The following is a 15,163-nucleotide window of genomic DNA, read 5'->3' as shown; positions in this document are numbered from 1 at the left end:
CCCAGGTTCTAGGTTTAGCTCTGTCTTGCACTCCCCACGGAGGGTAACTACCCAGGGAGTAGGTACATGGAGGGTAGTGATAAGCAGGTCGGGGAAGCAAGACCCGCCTCAATGCAACGTAACAGCAAAGCAGGCCCCGGCGCTCTTCGAGGGCTTGCCCCTTCCGCCAGAGGCTCCAAAGAGCTCTGTAGGCCCTCCTTGGGGGTGAGAGAGTGGGCACATGGGGACTTGAGGTTTCAGAGAACACACAATGCACAAGCCCAAGAAATTAATGGGGGACCCAGACTACCCCCACACACTCCTGCACCAGGATACCCTTCCCTGCCGCCTTCCTCTGCGCCCTGCAGAACATCCTGTGCCAGGCCTGAATCCAGAGTCATCCTCTCTCCCTGGACACAGCCCCCAGGGCCTGTGCTCTATGAGCTGGACTGGACTAAGGGGGTTTGAATCTGCTTCCCTCTAGCTCGCCGACCCAGCAGGACAGCCAAGCCCGCAGAAGTCCTTGTTCCCCACAGCCAATGCCCCTTTCAAGTGGGTTGGACACAGCTTCCTGTGGGTACTTTCCTGCCACCTGCCCACCCAGGTTGAAGGGGGCATGGCAGAGGATGGACAGGGCTTATTTATCTAATGTTCGGTGCCCTCCCTCAGCCTCCCACAGCTCCTAGGTCCAGCTGGCCCTCCTGCCCATCAACATAAAGAGGCTATTTGTGCAGCAGCCAGTGGCAGGGGGCTGCAAGGACAGTGTGGCCCATGTCCCTGGCCAGATGGGTGGTGGCAGGGCTTTACAGAGTGCACGGAGCCATCTTGATTATGGGCATCTGACCAGAATGCAGCCAGGCATGTGTGGGCGGGCTTTCCACCCCAATCCCCGAGGAGAGACAGACATGGGATGCCCTGGAGTTTCCAACAGCCTATAGGGTGGTGGGGGCAGCCTCACCCCACAGGCAGCACCAGCCCCGGCCAGGGCTCCCAGAGCGGAGAGGCACTCAGTGAGACGCTCCTCTCCCAGATGCCACCTTCAGCTCGGGCAAGCCAGTTCCATTCCCCTGGCCTTTTCGGAGTGGCTACTCTGCAGCCAGGACTGGGTTAATGGAGGTAAGGGGAAGAAAAACAGAAAATCCCATTTCCTGAGCTTCTGTGACGGGCCAAGTACCCTAGGGGCATTTTCTATGCATTTGCACTTGAACCTCACCACCATTTGCCATGTGTACCATGGGCGCCTTGCACAGATGGGGAAAAAGACCAGAAGAGGAGAAGTGAGCCATTCAAGCTCCCAAGCAGAGCTGGGTGTTGCGACAGTTGCTGCTGCCATTAATTTAACTCAATTCACAATTTCAGCTTTGAACCTTGAGGTGATTAGCCTACGTGGTCCCTGGCATACAGCTGGTGCTCAATAAATACCTGCTGAGTGAAGGAAGGCAGCCGTGGAGCCGCTCCACAACCTTCTGTTTGCCTCCCAGGAAGAGGAGGGGAGGAGGAGGGTGCGTGACTCAGTGCCCAGTTTGCGATCCACACACACCTTCCCCATTCATTCTCCCCAGTGCCGCGGCAGTGACTCTGGGTGACTTATGGAGAATGGAAGGCCACGCTGTCAACCCACAGCAGTGCCGCCGGTCAGCAGGGACGCCTGGACTCTAACTCAAGAGGTTGGCAGCCAGACACAGGCCGAGCAGTCACCCTGCCTTCCCAAACAGGCCAGACCTGGCACTCCACTGGGACTGGGGATGTGGGGGCTCCTGGAGATGTCCCACATTCTCAGCGTTATTCCGGCTGCACTGCCACACACACCACCTTGGCCCCCGTCTTCTTGCTGGGACCCCGAGGCAGGGCTGGCAGAATCCATCTGTCCTCCTGGGCTCTGCTTCTCCCAGGAGAATGGCAGCAGCAGCCTCTGTCCCCCTCACTGGACTCCCCACAGTTTGACCACACAGTCCAAGATGAAACCACCACCCCCAAAATATAAATGGGAGAGGAGGGTGAGAAAGCTGTGCAGAGGAAGGAGCGTGTTTTCTTGTCTGACCTCATCCCACCCCAGGTCCCCAGCAGCACCTGCCTCTGCGCTGACCCTCCTTCCCTGGCAGCCACCCTCAGTGTCCTAAGCCAGCCCCTCTGCTACCTTCACCAGCCCGGCTCTGTCCCCAAACCTGTGCTCTGGCTGGGGCAGGCCTCCCGCAGGCTGGCCTCCCCTTTGGCCTGGCCTGGGGTTCCCTGCAGGTGGCAGGACTTGTGGGGAGTGCTGGGGGCCCTGAGGGAGGCTGAGGCAGGGCTGGTTCTGGCCTGGGCCCCTCCACCTCTCACCCCAGGTCCCTCAGAACACTGGGGCATTGTTCTACTCTACAACAGAGGGTGGCTCTGGGGCTCTGGGGCCCTGGGGCTGAAGAACAGAAACCAGTTTTGCAGGGCTCTCTGCTCCACCCAGGCAATGTCAAGAATTTAACCAGGATCCTGGCTGGCTTCAACAGGAAGAAACAAGCTGTAGGGACAGGCCCAGGCCGAGAGCAGGAAGTAGGAGGAGACCCTCCACCCACTGTGTGGGCCCACTATGTGTCCCATAGTGGGTAAGAGGTAGTCCCCAAGTCAGTGGGCTGGTAGCAAACCAGAGAAGAAGTCAGTGACAAGAGCAGGGCAAATCAGCTCAGCCCTGGCCTCAGTCTTCCCCTCTGTGATATGGGTGCACCAAAGGCATGTGTGCCCATCCTTCCCACGACCTCGGGGCTGCAACCTCGGCCCTGAGGCTGCAAATAGCAGACTTGCATCTCCAGAAGTGGATAACGTGGTGTGGGTATGTAGGGGGAGGTGATATGGGGCCTGCTGCTTCTGTGCCCTCCCACCTGGGGCCACCGTGATGGGGACAGCAAACACTGGCCTTGGCAGTGCTGACACCGTGCCAGGTTTGCTCAGGCGCTTTATGTGTGCTAAAGCATCATCCTCACAACCACCTTTGGAGGAGCAATGATTCCCACTCTACAGATAAAGGAAACTGAGGCACACACGGGTCTTGCAACTTGCCTGAGGCAGGTGGCAGAACTGGTCTCTGACCCCAGCCTCTGAACTCCAGAGAGGTTGAGAATCCTCCTGGCTCTGCTCCCCTGAGGTGGGCAGTTCAATGTGTAACTGTTAAATGGTCTGGCTTTATTCTGGCACAGTTGGGCAATCAACCAACACTTACTAGGTGCCAGGTCCTGGGGGTCCAGAGATGTGGGCTCCTTGGTGGGGAGAGAGTCAAAAGCAGATCCCAAGGCTGCCAGGTGGGCAGCTCCAGGGAGGGCTTTCTGGAGGAGGGGCTCAAGCTGAGACTGGAGACAGAGTAGGATGCAGTCCCAGAGCGAGTGGGGAGGAGGGGATGAGGGGAGGGTGCTCCCAGTGGAGGGAACCATGGGGCAGGGCATGGAGGTTGGCCACAAGCTAAGAAAAGAATGGGGGCGTGGCCGCTGGGCCAGGAGGCTGCAGAGATGCAAAGGTGGGTCCCAGGGCCCTATGGCCAGATCTTTCTCCCACCAGAACTGTGTCCTCCTGGCATCTGCAGACAGAGCTCCTGGTGTTCCTTCTGAAGACTTTTAGATTCCTTATTTCCACTGCATGAGAATTTAAAATGGAACACGAAGAAGCATTTCTGGGTCATGCAGTTGACCATGTGGTGAGTCCTGCCGGGCCAGCTTGGGCCTGCCTGTAGCCCTCATTGACACCATATGGGAAGACTACATCTGGGGATGAGGGGGGCCTTGCCTGTGGAAGCAAGGGATTCTCAGGAGATCAGGCAGAGCAAAGTGAGGGGGAGCGAGTCAGTAAAGTGGCCTCAGGACAGTGGCAGGCCATGCTCACAGCGGGGTCATCTCAGCTGCTACAGAGGGTGCCTCTTGGTGTGGCTTCCATGTGTCTTTTTTTTTTTTTTTAATATAGGGTCTGTCTCTGTTGCCCAGACTGGAGGGCAGTGGCGCAATCATACTTCACTGTAACCTCAAACTCCTGGGCTGAAGTAATCCTCCTGCCTCAGCCTCCTGAGTAGCGGGGACCACACGCGTGTACCACCATGCCTGGTTCATTTTTTTTACTTTTTTTTATAGAGATGGGGGTCTCACTATGTTGCTGAGGCTGGTCTCAAACTCCTGGGCCCAAGCGATCCTCCCACCTTGGCCTCCTGAAGTGCTGGGATTACAGGCATGAGTCACTGCATGGCGGTGTGGGGTGGGGGTGGGGGACCAAGGGCATGTCTTTATTTGGTGACCAAGGCTCTCCTCACCCCAAGCTGTCACATGGCTCCCCAGAAACCCACACAGGAGAGAACAAGAAGCTACATCAGCTTCTCTTGCCCACCCCTGCCCACTGACCCGTCATGACTCCAGAGCAGAGGGCTGGGGGCTGGGGGAGCTGGAGGGGCCTACCAGGACTGCACCCAGACCCCAAGGCCTGCCTCTCCCACTCGGCTGCATGGCCTGGGGAAGCCAGGTAACTGCTAGCAACTTCACTTCCCCATCTGCTAAATGGGGATAACACCAACTTCATGGGTAGCCTAATACTTAAATGAATATTCAAATAAGCATTATGTAGAGTACAGAGGAGGTGACCAATAAGGCAAACACTCCTCCTTTCCCTTTCTGCTCCTCTCCCTCCCCACAATCAGGACACACACACACACACACACACACACACACACACACACCCCACAACACCCCCTATGCAACTTCTGGCTTTCCAAGAACACACTGCTATAGACCACGTTTGTGTCCCACCTAAATTCCTACGTTAAATCCTAATGCCCAAGGTGAGGCAGTAGGAAGTGATTAGGCCACGGTCATTAGCCCTCATGAATGAGATCAGTGCCTCACTCACAAGAGAACCCAGAGAGCTCATTTCCCCGTCCACCAGGGTAAAGACGACTATCTATGAACCAGGAAGCACGCCCGCGCCAGACACCGAATCTGCTGGTTCCTTGGTTTTGGACTTCCTAGCCTCCAGAACTGTAAGAAATTCATTTCTGTTGTTTATAAGCCACCCAGGCTATGGTATTCTGTTCCAGCAGCCTGAACAGACCAAGACACCTACCATCCTCAAAGGAACACATCAGAGGGGCTGAGGCTGGTCCCTCCCTGCTCTGGCTGGGGTGGAGATGGGGAGGGGTGCTGCCGAGGAGGTTGGGAAGGTGCAGTGGGCGTGAGCTGAGTGATGGGTTGGGTCAGGGCTGTGGTCAGAACCAAAGGCTGGAGCCAGCCTGCCTAGCTTGGATCTTGGCCCTGCACCTGCCAGTTGGGTGACTTTAGGTGAGCTGCTTCATGTCCCTGATGCTTCAGCTCCTTAGTAAAATCATGTCACAGTCGTTCCTACCATGTAAGACTGAATGAGTGAGGACTGAATGACAACAAGCATTCATCCAACAGAGACCCTCTGAGAACCTGCTCTGGGTCAGGCACTGTGCTAGGCGCTGGGATACAGCTATGAACAGAACAAAGGCAGGTTTGTACTCTCCTGGAGCCTGTGCTCTAGTGGGAGGGACCAACAGTAAACAAAGCAAGTGTCTTCGTCTGTTCAGGCTGTTATAACAAAGTACCTTATACTAACTAGGTCCTTCCTTCCCTCCCTTCCCTTCTTTCCCTCTCTTCCCTTCCTTCCCTCCCTTCCTTTCCTCCCTTCACTCGCTCTCTCTCTCTTTCTTTCCTTTTTTTTTCTTTTTTCTTTTTTTTTGAGACGGAGCCTTGTTCTGTCACCCAGGCTGGAGTGCAGTGGCGTGATCTCCGCTCACTGTAACCTCCACCTCCTGGGTTCAAGCAATTCTCCTGTCTCAGCCTCCCAAGCAGCTGGGATTACAGGCACATGCCACCACACCTAGCTAATTTTTGTATTTTTAGCAGAGACAGGGTTTTGCCATTTGGCCAAGCTGGTCTCAAAGTCCTGACCTCAGGTGACCTGCCTGCCTCAGCCTCCCCAAATGCTGGGATTACAGATGTGAGCCATCGCCTGTAATTATTAAATTACCACACTAGGTAATTTCTTAACAACAGAAATGTATTGCTCACAGTTCTGGAGGCTGGAAAGTCCAAGATCAAGCTGGTTCCCCATAGATGGCTCATTCTATCTGTGTCCTCCCAGGGCAGAAGGGGCAAATGCTGTGTCCTCACATGATGGATGGGGCAAGGGCCTTGCTGGAGCCTCTTTCATAAGGGCACAAATCCCATTACTCTTCCTGGGGTGGCCGCGTGAGAAGGCAAAACCATTACGGCTGCTCTGTGCCAAGCTCATCAAAGGTGTCTATGAAGAACCTCCTTCCTGTGCAGGGCCAGTGGTCTTGAAGAGCAACCGCTAGCAGACCGGAGATGGGCCTGGCTCTCCGCCTGCAGAAGCCAGCGAGCGGCCTGGGATCAAAGCCGAGGTGCACAGGCCGGCTGCCCACCTCCCCTACCGAGTCTGGCTGTCACAGATCTTGTCTTCTCTGGAAGATGAAAAGGGGAGATGGTCCCTCACCCCAGCCCACATGAATTCTCAATGGACTGTGTAGCAGCACACTTGAAAGAAGCCAGGGGTTATCTGCAAAATTCCAATTAAATCCACAGGCTTTGATAATTTGATAAGCCACTCCACAGTCGCCCCCGAGTCAAAATATACTGTTACTTGATCCTGTGTTTATGTTCTAGGCTGGAGGGAAGGGAGGCGCACAGTGGCCTGGGAAGGTCCCAGCAGCCTGAGGAGAAGAGGCGCCGGCACTAGGCTGACGTATCTGCAGCCTGTACAGCGGCCGAGGGTCACAGGCAAGGTCCGGCTCTTTGGTGGCGAGCACACGCTGCAGTGGAACATGGGTCTGTCTTGGTGGGTCCTGGAGGTGGGGCAGAGATAGGGTGGGGCCAGGGGAGGGGAAGCCCCTCAGAACTGCCTGGCCACAGCTGAGCCCACCTCCTGTGCCTCAGGCCTGCCTTAGGGCTGGAGGGATTCCTGTTCACAGGCCCATCTCTTGCCAGACCAGCAGTGAACTGGCCCACGTGACCAAGACCATCTCCAGAAAGAGGCACATAACCCCTGCTGCCCTGGTGACGGAGTGGCCAAATGCTTCACAGTCTGCAAAAGTCAAGCTGTGGTCTGCGGGCGGGGAGTGTGCACACATCCCATTCTGTTCCTAGCCTTCCATGAACCCAGGTGTGGAGCACTCCCTGTGTGCCAACAGCACCTGGTTGGGTTAGCCGAGTAACTGTTTTGACCAGCTCATGAGTTCTGCATTATCTCGTTTCAGGGATGAGGAAACAGAAATGCAGAGACGTTGAGCAAATGGCCAAAGATCACCCAGCCTTAAGTGGCAGGGCCTGACCCCAGAGCCTGGTCCCACAGAGCCATGGCCTGCGGCCTCGCTGACAGCCGAGCGTCCTGCTGAGCCTGGTTTCCACTGTTTCTCAGGGGCCTCCTAGAGGTGGGCAAAAGGCTAACAACGCCATATGAAGTGAGGCCAATTGATTCAGCTGAAAGGCAAAGAGCGGGCTCGGAGGCACGGGCCACGGCGGGTGGAGGGGGTCAGCTGCTTTTGTGGCGATGCACCTGCGGCCTCCACCATCAATGATCCTGATCCTTTTCCTCTGCTGCAGGGCATACGATCACGGGGGATTCCAACAGCCACCAACCTAGGAAGGAGCGTCTCCTCTCTCCCCAAGCAATGACAGAGAATGAGAGGCTTGCAGAGAACACCACAGTTGGGCATGGGCAGGGTCAGGCAAGGGCCCAGGGATACTGCTGCCAGGCTCAGAGCCTTCCCCTGCCCTGAGGCAAGGCCGGGATGAAGAGGGAAGAGGCAGGAGCACAGAGAGGCGGGGACAGGAAGGAGACACTGAGGAGCTTCAGGGCTACAGTCCCCAAACCAGCGAAGCAGGCAGGAGAAACAGAAGAGTGTGGGCTTCTGCTTGTAATCGGAAGTTCTGGGTTCAAATTCCCGCTCCAGCTGTGAGCACCTGTTTTCTAATCTGTTAATGTGGGGATAAGAATATATAAGCCCTGGCCGGGCACCGTGGCTGATGCCTGTAATCCCAGCACTTTGGGAGGCTGAGGTGGGTGGATCACTGGAACTCAGGAGTTCGAGACAAACCTGATCAACGTGATGAAATCTTGTCTCTACTAAACATACAAAAATTAGCCAGGTGTGGTGACACATGCCTATAATCCCAGCTACTAGGGAGGCTGAGGCACGAGAATTGCTTGAACCCGGGAGGTGAAGTTTTCAGTGAACCGAGATTGCTCCACTGCACTCCAGCTTGGGTGACAGAGCAAGACTCTGTCTCAAAATAATAATAATAATAATAATATACCAGCCCTGGTGCAAACCTCTCCTACCTCTCCTCATCTGAGTTTCATGGATAACCCTTGGAGGCTGCAAGAACAGGGCTTAATCACTATTTCCTTTTTACAGATGGTTTCCCATTTCTCTCTATTCTTTCTTTTTAAATTTAAATTTTTAATTTTTGTAGAGACAAGGTTTCACTATGTTGTCAGGGCTGGTCTTGAGCTCTTGGGCTTAAGAGATCCACCTGCCTTGGCCTCCCAAAGTGCTGGGATTACAGGTGTGAACTACTGTGCCTAGTCTTTTTTTTTAATCAGCTGAATTTAAGATTCATCCCCGTTTCTCTCTAAACTAGAAACTTCAGCCAGCACTAAGCCACTAGGGACCACAGGAAGGCTTGGGGAAGTACGTGAGGGATCTGCCTGGACACCACACTGCTAGTAGCAGCAGAACTGGGATGTGAACTCGAGACCTTGCATCTTATTCCCTGTGGCTTCCCACTACTTCACACTGTGAACCAAGTTGCTGATAAGTTCCTGATGGTTCACAGTGCTTGCTTCTTGCCTGAGGGAGCCATCAATGAAGATGACCTTTGCTAGGTCAGGTGGGCCTCTGAGCTGCTTTTTCCTTCCTCAAAATGCCCAGGCCATTTCAGGCTATTAGTCTTTTAGCATGCATGAAGCGAGAAGGGCCCCTTTAGGCTGGACTCCCATGTATGGTGTGCAGGCCACACATTCTACAACCTCAAGGCACATTCACAGAAAGTGCAGTGTGGATGGCACCTCCGGAGCCATGCAATGTGCACTCTGATCTTCAGGCTTTCTCCTCCCCATCGCCAGGTGCCCCCTGCCCCTCTCCACCTGTCTGAGAGAGTTCCTCTGTCCTACTCTCTCCTTTCCCTCCGTAGTAGCCACCCCATCTACCTCTCTGTCACCCATCTGGTACTTTAAGCTTCCAGGGGACAGTGATGGAGTGGGGTGATTCATCAGCATCCCCTTCATTCCTCTCCCGAACCCTATCTCCAATCCAACACCCCTCCCTGCCTTCTGCCCATCAGCTCCTGGGTGGGAACTGGATTTTTCTCTCCAATGAAAACCTACGCTGGGGACTATTGGTGAGCAGAACACTCTGAGCAAGAGAGGGTGGCCATCCGGATGGATTTGGGTCCTGTGTGGGAGAAACCAGCATGGCTGGGTGGGCCATCTTGATTACCAGCCCAGAGCATCCCAATTCCAGAGAGAACAAAGACCTGCATGGTTCCCTGTTTCTCTCCAAACACGGAAACGTTAGCCAGCACTGGGCCGCTAGGAACCACAGACTTAGGTTCAGGTCTTGGCCTGTCTCCTATCAAACCATCTGCGTGACTTTGGAGAAAAGCACTTAACCTCACTGAGCCATGGTTTCCTCCTCTGTAAATAGGACTATAGAATATCATAATGCCTATCATAAAATGCTATAGATAAAAGACATTGGGTACATCCATTATGACTGTTGATGATTATAAAATCTGTGGTAGTAGCCCAGGACTGCTGTTATTCAGCAGGTGAGTTTTCAGCCTGAGCAGCGCATGCTGGGAGCTTTGTAGCCATGACAGCAAAGGGCAAGGACTGTGCTAGCCGTGAGCCGTCTCAATGTCATGACCATTATATTTTCTGTTATCTCATCTGCTCCTTATAGCAATCCTGTGAGCCAGAAAGAGTTTGTAGGAAAACCTGCTCCACAAATGCAGAGACAACCCCACTTGCAGCCCTGGGTAACAGAAAATGAGGAGTGGTCTCTGGTACTAGGAGCCTGGGGAGCAATGTCCCCCATTCCTTTGGACCGCTGTTCTTTAGCCCAGCTGGCCCTGTTAGCTCTCCTCTGCACATGTTCCCACAGCCTTAGCCTCCCTGGGCTGGCCACCCCACTTTAGTCCATGCCTCCCAAGCACACAGGAGAGGCCTTGGCTAGTACTTACTCTTTTGGAGGGTTGACATCCTCAGGTCGAGCCTCAAAGAACCGGAAGACTTCATCGCACTGTGAGATGTGGGGTGGCAGCCGGACAAGTGCCTGCAGAAAGACAGAAAGAAAGGGCATTAGGTATGAAGCACCTGGGAACAGGAAAACCAAGACAGTGTCACCCTGCACCAACAGTGACAGAGAGGATCAAGAGCTGCCATGGAAGACATGGTCAACCAGCCACCCACTTGTCCACCCAGACAACTACCCAACAAATCAACCAATCAAAGAATGTATGAAGCAATCAACCTTCCTTCCTTTCCTCCTTTTTATCCATTTCTCTCAACTAACTAATCAGTCAACTAACTGACCAACTAACCAACCAGCCAATAATCAACAAGACAATAATAATAAAAAAAAACCTATCCAGTTATGAAATCAACCTACCTATAAACCATCCAGTCAAATGATCAACCAACCATCCAACCAGCCAGTCAACAAACTAAACAGACCACTGAACCCTGGAACCCTGGGGTCTCAGGGTCCTCAGGAGCTAGCCGTTCTGCAGGAACCTGAGGGAATTCCCTCCTGCACACAGAAAAAGTCCAAGATCCCTAACCCGACAGTCCAAGGTCACGTCCTCCCAGGCTTGTCTCCCACTAGCCACACTTCAGCTGCACCAGGCATTCACACTCTCTAAACACTGACCGCACAATTAATTATTTAATGACAAGTTGTTAAGTGCTGCCAAGGACGACGGAGTTCTATGATGGAGTTTGATAGGACCCAAGAAGATGCAGGAGATGGGGAGGCAGTGTTTCAGGAAGAGCTCTCTAAAGCTAAGTTCTGAAAGATGGGTAAGAACTAACTGGTCAAGGTAGAGGCAGGGTGATCAAGCATGTTGGTTCCAGGAGATGAATGAAGGCCAGTGTGGCCTGAGGGCCCACAGCAAGGGAGGGGGCCATGGGAGGCAGGCAGGGGCATGGCTAGCAGGGCCTGTTTTAGGCAAAGCTGAGGATATCTGGGGAAACAGTGCAAAGTGAAGGATGTGGAAAGGCTTCTGGGCATGAGCACGGCTAGTGGAGTTGGCAGGGTTTGGACAAGCAGAGAGGAGAAGTGATGACCACTCTTCCTATGGGAAGAGTGGTCATGGCAAGCGTGTGCACCAGCTGTGAGCTTGTCATCCAGGCAGGGGGCGAGTCTGCAGCTGGAAAGTGAGGCACTAGGTTAGGAGGTGGTCAGAGTCAGGCCGGGCGAGGTGGCTCACGCCTGTAATCCCAGCACTTTGGGAGACCGAGGCAGGTAGATCACTTGAGGTCAGCAGTTGGAGACCAGCCTGGCCAACATGGTGAAACCCCATCTCTACTAAAAATACAAAAATTAGCTGGGTACGGTGGCGGGCGCCTGTAATGGCAGCTACTCAGGAGGCTTAGGCAGGAGAATCACTTGAACCCGGGAGGCGGAGGTTGCAGTGAGCTGAGATTGCACCGCTGCACTCCAGCCTCGGTGACACAGCGAGACTCTGTCTCAAAAAACCAAACTAAACAAAACAACAAAACCAAAAAGCCCACAATAAATAAGTAAAACAAAATAAAATAAAAAGAAGGTAGCCAGAGTTCATGCTGCACACCGGCCACAGGACCCCGAGCTGGCCCAGTCCGACATGGAGGAGTTGGGGGTATAGGGTGAGGCCAGGTGTAGCCCTGCTTTCTGGGCCCCTCAATTTAGTATGGGGAGAAATGCTGGGGCAAGGAAGGATCCCTTGGTCCAAACCGACAGGAGAGGACACTGCCAAAGCAGGGTTGAGGGATGGGGGACAGGGAACCAAGGGCTAGAGCCAGGAGAAGACAGAACAACCCTGGACTGGAGGAGCCAACAAACAGCGTGTGAGAAACTGTGATGAGAAGCCTCCTGGTCTGTAAGACAGGACCCTGTCCCATGCCCCCACCTCCCGAAACCTCACACACATGACCAGCTTCAGACGCAAGGCCTGGATCCAGTGGCTCCCGGGCCAAGTACAGTGAGTCTGTGAGTATTGTTTCTGGAAATCCTTGCGAGGGTCCTCATGAGGGCCCGATTCTCATCCCCATACTACAGGTGAGGATCTGGAGGTGTGCGGAGACCATGTGGCCTGCCTACAGGAACCCACGGAGGGTGGGAAAGCCTCACTGGAAGGTAAGCTCCATGCAGGTAGGGATTTTAGTCTGTTCTGTTGACTCCTGTGTCCCCAGATCCTAGTAGAGTACCTGACATTGAGCAGGCACTCGATTCATATTTGTTTAAATAAATGAATGAATGAAAAATGGATAAAGTAGTAAAGATTTCCGTGTCTCTAAGCCCAATAGCCAGGAGCCATGGGACAAGACAGTGGGGCAAAAAACCCACAGATAATCTTAGGCTCGTCAATAGAATTATAATACTGAGGAAGAGGAAAGTGATGGTTTAGTCATTCTCTGAGCTGGCTAGATAACAACTCAAGTGTGCCATCTAGCAGCAGCCATCCTACCAAGATGGGCCCTTCTCAGTGCCAAACCCACACCCAGGCAAGATGAGACAGGAGCAGACCATAGCAGGTGAGAGGTCATGAAGCAACTCCCATCACTCCTTCAGGGGCTTGTGGCTTTCCGGGGGTCTCTAACATAGCACATCTCCATCAATAGGTAAGAAACGGGAAAGGAAAATGAACATTAAATGAGCAGCTATGCGTCAGGCCCTGCCCTTGGCCCCTCGACTCCTCCAGGCATCCACCAAACAGTGAGGGCTTGGCAGTGCGTGTCACACATGGGGCTGTGCCTGGTTTTACAGGGATGAGAGAGAGCAAATCTGATGACATGTCACCCCATTTTGTCCCGGAGGTAGACATCATTGTCTCCATGTACGATGGGGACACTGAGGCTGCTGGGGGTGAAGCCATAAGTGAGGAAAGGGGCAGAATCCAAGCCCCAGGCTGTGAAGGTCAGATGGGTGGAGGCTGCCCCCAAAGTGTTTAAGTCTAATTTGATGCACGCAGTTTATGCTGTGATCTCCTTGGGCAGGATAGAAGGAAAGAGAAATGAAAAACTGAGGAAAGAGAGAGACAGGGAGCGAGAGGGAGGGAGAGAAAGTCAGGCATGAGCATCAAGGCCTCTGGCAGGGAGGACGGGGGGGCCTCAGAGGGAGCGCTGATGGGGTCGGGAAGGGCAGGAGGAAACCATTACCAGGGATCCCAGCTGTGTGCAGACAGTCACTGCCGGGTGACCCCCCTGAAAGTGAGGGAGGGACGCAGGGCAGGAGAGGGCGGGTTTCAGCATCCTGGAGGGCTAGTGACCTCCCAGCTCAGCGCTGCCACCCACCCTAAGCACAGACCCTGGCCGGCCACAGCTCACCCAGCCCTGGCAGGGAACAGAGGGGCTCTTCATGCCGACAGAGACCGGCATTCCGGAGGCAGAGGATGCGAGGGCCTCAGACAAAGAGGCCTTTTGGTGGAACCACTGCGGCATCTTTATTTAACAGGGAGCCCTTGAGGGGAGTCGCGTGGAGGGCTTGTCCTGATTTCAGGCTGACAAGAGGCTCTCAGCCCAGAGCAGCTTCCATCAGAGCTGCTGCCAAAGCTCAGCTCTGGCCAAAATCATTTGGCAGGAGAGGGTGGTGCTGAGCAGTGACTCCCCACAGCCTGGGCTGGTGATGATGGCCAGGGCCAGGGAACCCCCAAGCCCAGCCATTCTGAGAAGAACAGGGTGGGGGGCCACATACATGAGTATACCAGAGTTAGCATCCCAGCTCAGGTCTAAATTTCTGCCATGAGACATTCATGATGTATGCCATGTGGTGGTGAAGTCAGGGCCTCAGAACCTCAGGATCTTAGGCTGCAGGCAAATGTGGGTTTGGGTCCTGGCTCTGCCATTTATGGGCTATGTGAGGCTGGATGCATTCCTCCCCTCTCTGAGCTCTGGGATGAGACGTGGCACCTACCTAGCTGTTAGGAGGTTAAGTGAGATGAATACGAGAAGCTTAGTGCAATACCAGGTGAAGGATAAGCACTCAGTAGATGAGAGCCGTGATAGCATTAGTGTCACTGCTGCCATCGTCATTCTTTAGGAGAAAGCAGTGATGCACACTCGAGAGAGCACTAGAATGAGAGACAGGAGAGTTGAACTCTAGTTCCAGTTCTGCAGTTATATACTTGCTGTGTGACCTTAGGCAGCTCACGTCACCTCTCTGGTTGTCATTTCTTCCAAGATAAAATGGAATCCTGAAGTATGTCTCATGGAAGAACTGCCTGATGAGGTGAAATGCACTCTGTAGGCACATGTGAAATCTGCTTTGACAGTCCCTGATCTTAGCCTTGGGGATTACCATGTTTATGACCATCACAAAGACTGAGAAGTCCTGCAGAAAAGAAACCTGTAGAGCTTAGCACAGGCCAGCATTTACTACTTACTACTAACAACATCCTGTGGGATGTGTCATTTAATCAGCACACCAACTCTAAGGGGACAGAGTGACTATGATTTCAGTTTTACAGAAGAAGAGACTACAGCAGGAAGAGGTTAAGTAATTCCCTGAGGCCTCACAGCTAGTAAGCAGCAAAGTTTTTTTTTTTTAGACGAAGTCTCACTCTGTCACCTAGGTTGGAGTGCAATGGCACGATCTCAACTCACTGCAACCTCCACCTCCTGGGTTCAAGTGATTCTCCTATCTCAGCCTCCTGAGTAGTTGGGATTACAGGCATGTGACACCACACCTAGCTAATTTGTGTATTTTTAGTAGAGACGGGTTTTTGCCAAGTTGGCCAGGCTGGTCTCGAACTCCTGACCTCAAGTGACCCACCTGCCTCGGCCTCCCAAAGTGCTGGCATTACAAGCATGACCCACCACATCCAACCATAAGTAGCAAAATTTTGAATCAGGCTGAGTCCAGAGCCTATGCCTTGATCGACTCCCCGCTGCCTCCAGCTTTACCCACGATGTTTGACTATGGTGCTGATTTTCCTAACAA

General features: G+C 53.6%; 1 protein-coding gene across 4 annotated transcripts in view; it reads right to left on the bottom strand.

Moving 5' to 3' along the window:
* The window catches only part of SH3PXD2A (SH3 and PX domains 2A), a 257,697-nt gene that overhangs the window by 112,549 nt on the left and 129,985 nt on the right, over nucleotides 1-15,163 (bottom strand). For all 4 annotated transcript variants that reach the window (XR_010341754.1, XM_012439465.3, XM_012439467.3 and 1 more), the window contains exon 5: nucleotides 10,206-10,297. Coding sequence is in view for 3 of the 4 variants with exons in the window: in XM_012439465.3 (XP_012294888.1) it covers nucleotides 10,206-10,297 (92 nt within the window). In the remaining variant the exon portion in view is untranslated. The remainder of the gene's footprint in view (nucleotides 1-10,205; nucleotides 10,298-15,163) is intronic.

Source organism: Aotus nancymaae, unplaced genomic scaffold (assembly GCF_030222135.1).
Source record: "Aotus nancymaae isolate 86718 unplaced genomic scaffold, 86718_ANA_hifiasm-v0.15.2.pri h1tg000010l, whole genome shotgun sequence".
NCBI classification, from domain to species: domain Eukaryota; kingdom Metazoa; phylum Chordata; class Mammalia; order Primates; family Aotidae; genus Aotus; species Aotus nancymaae.
Note: the sequence above shows the minus strand (reverse complement) of the source record. Positions and strands in the feature narration are given on the sequence as shown.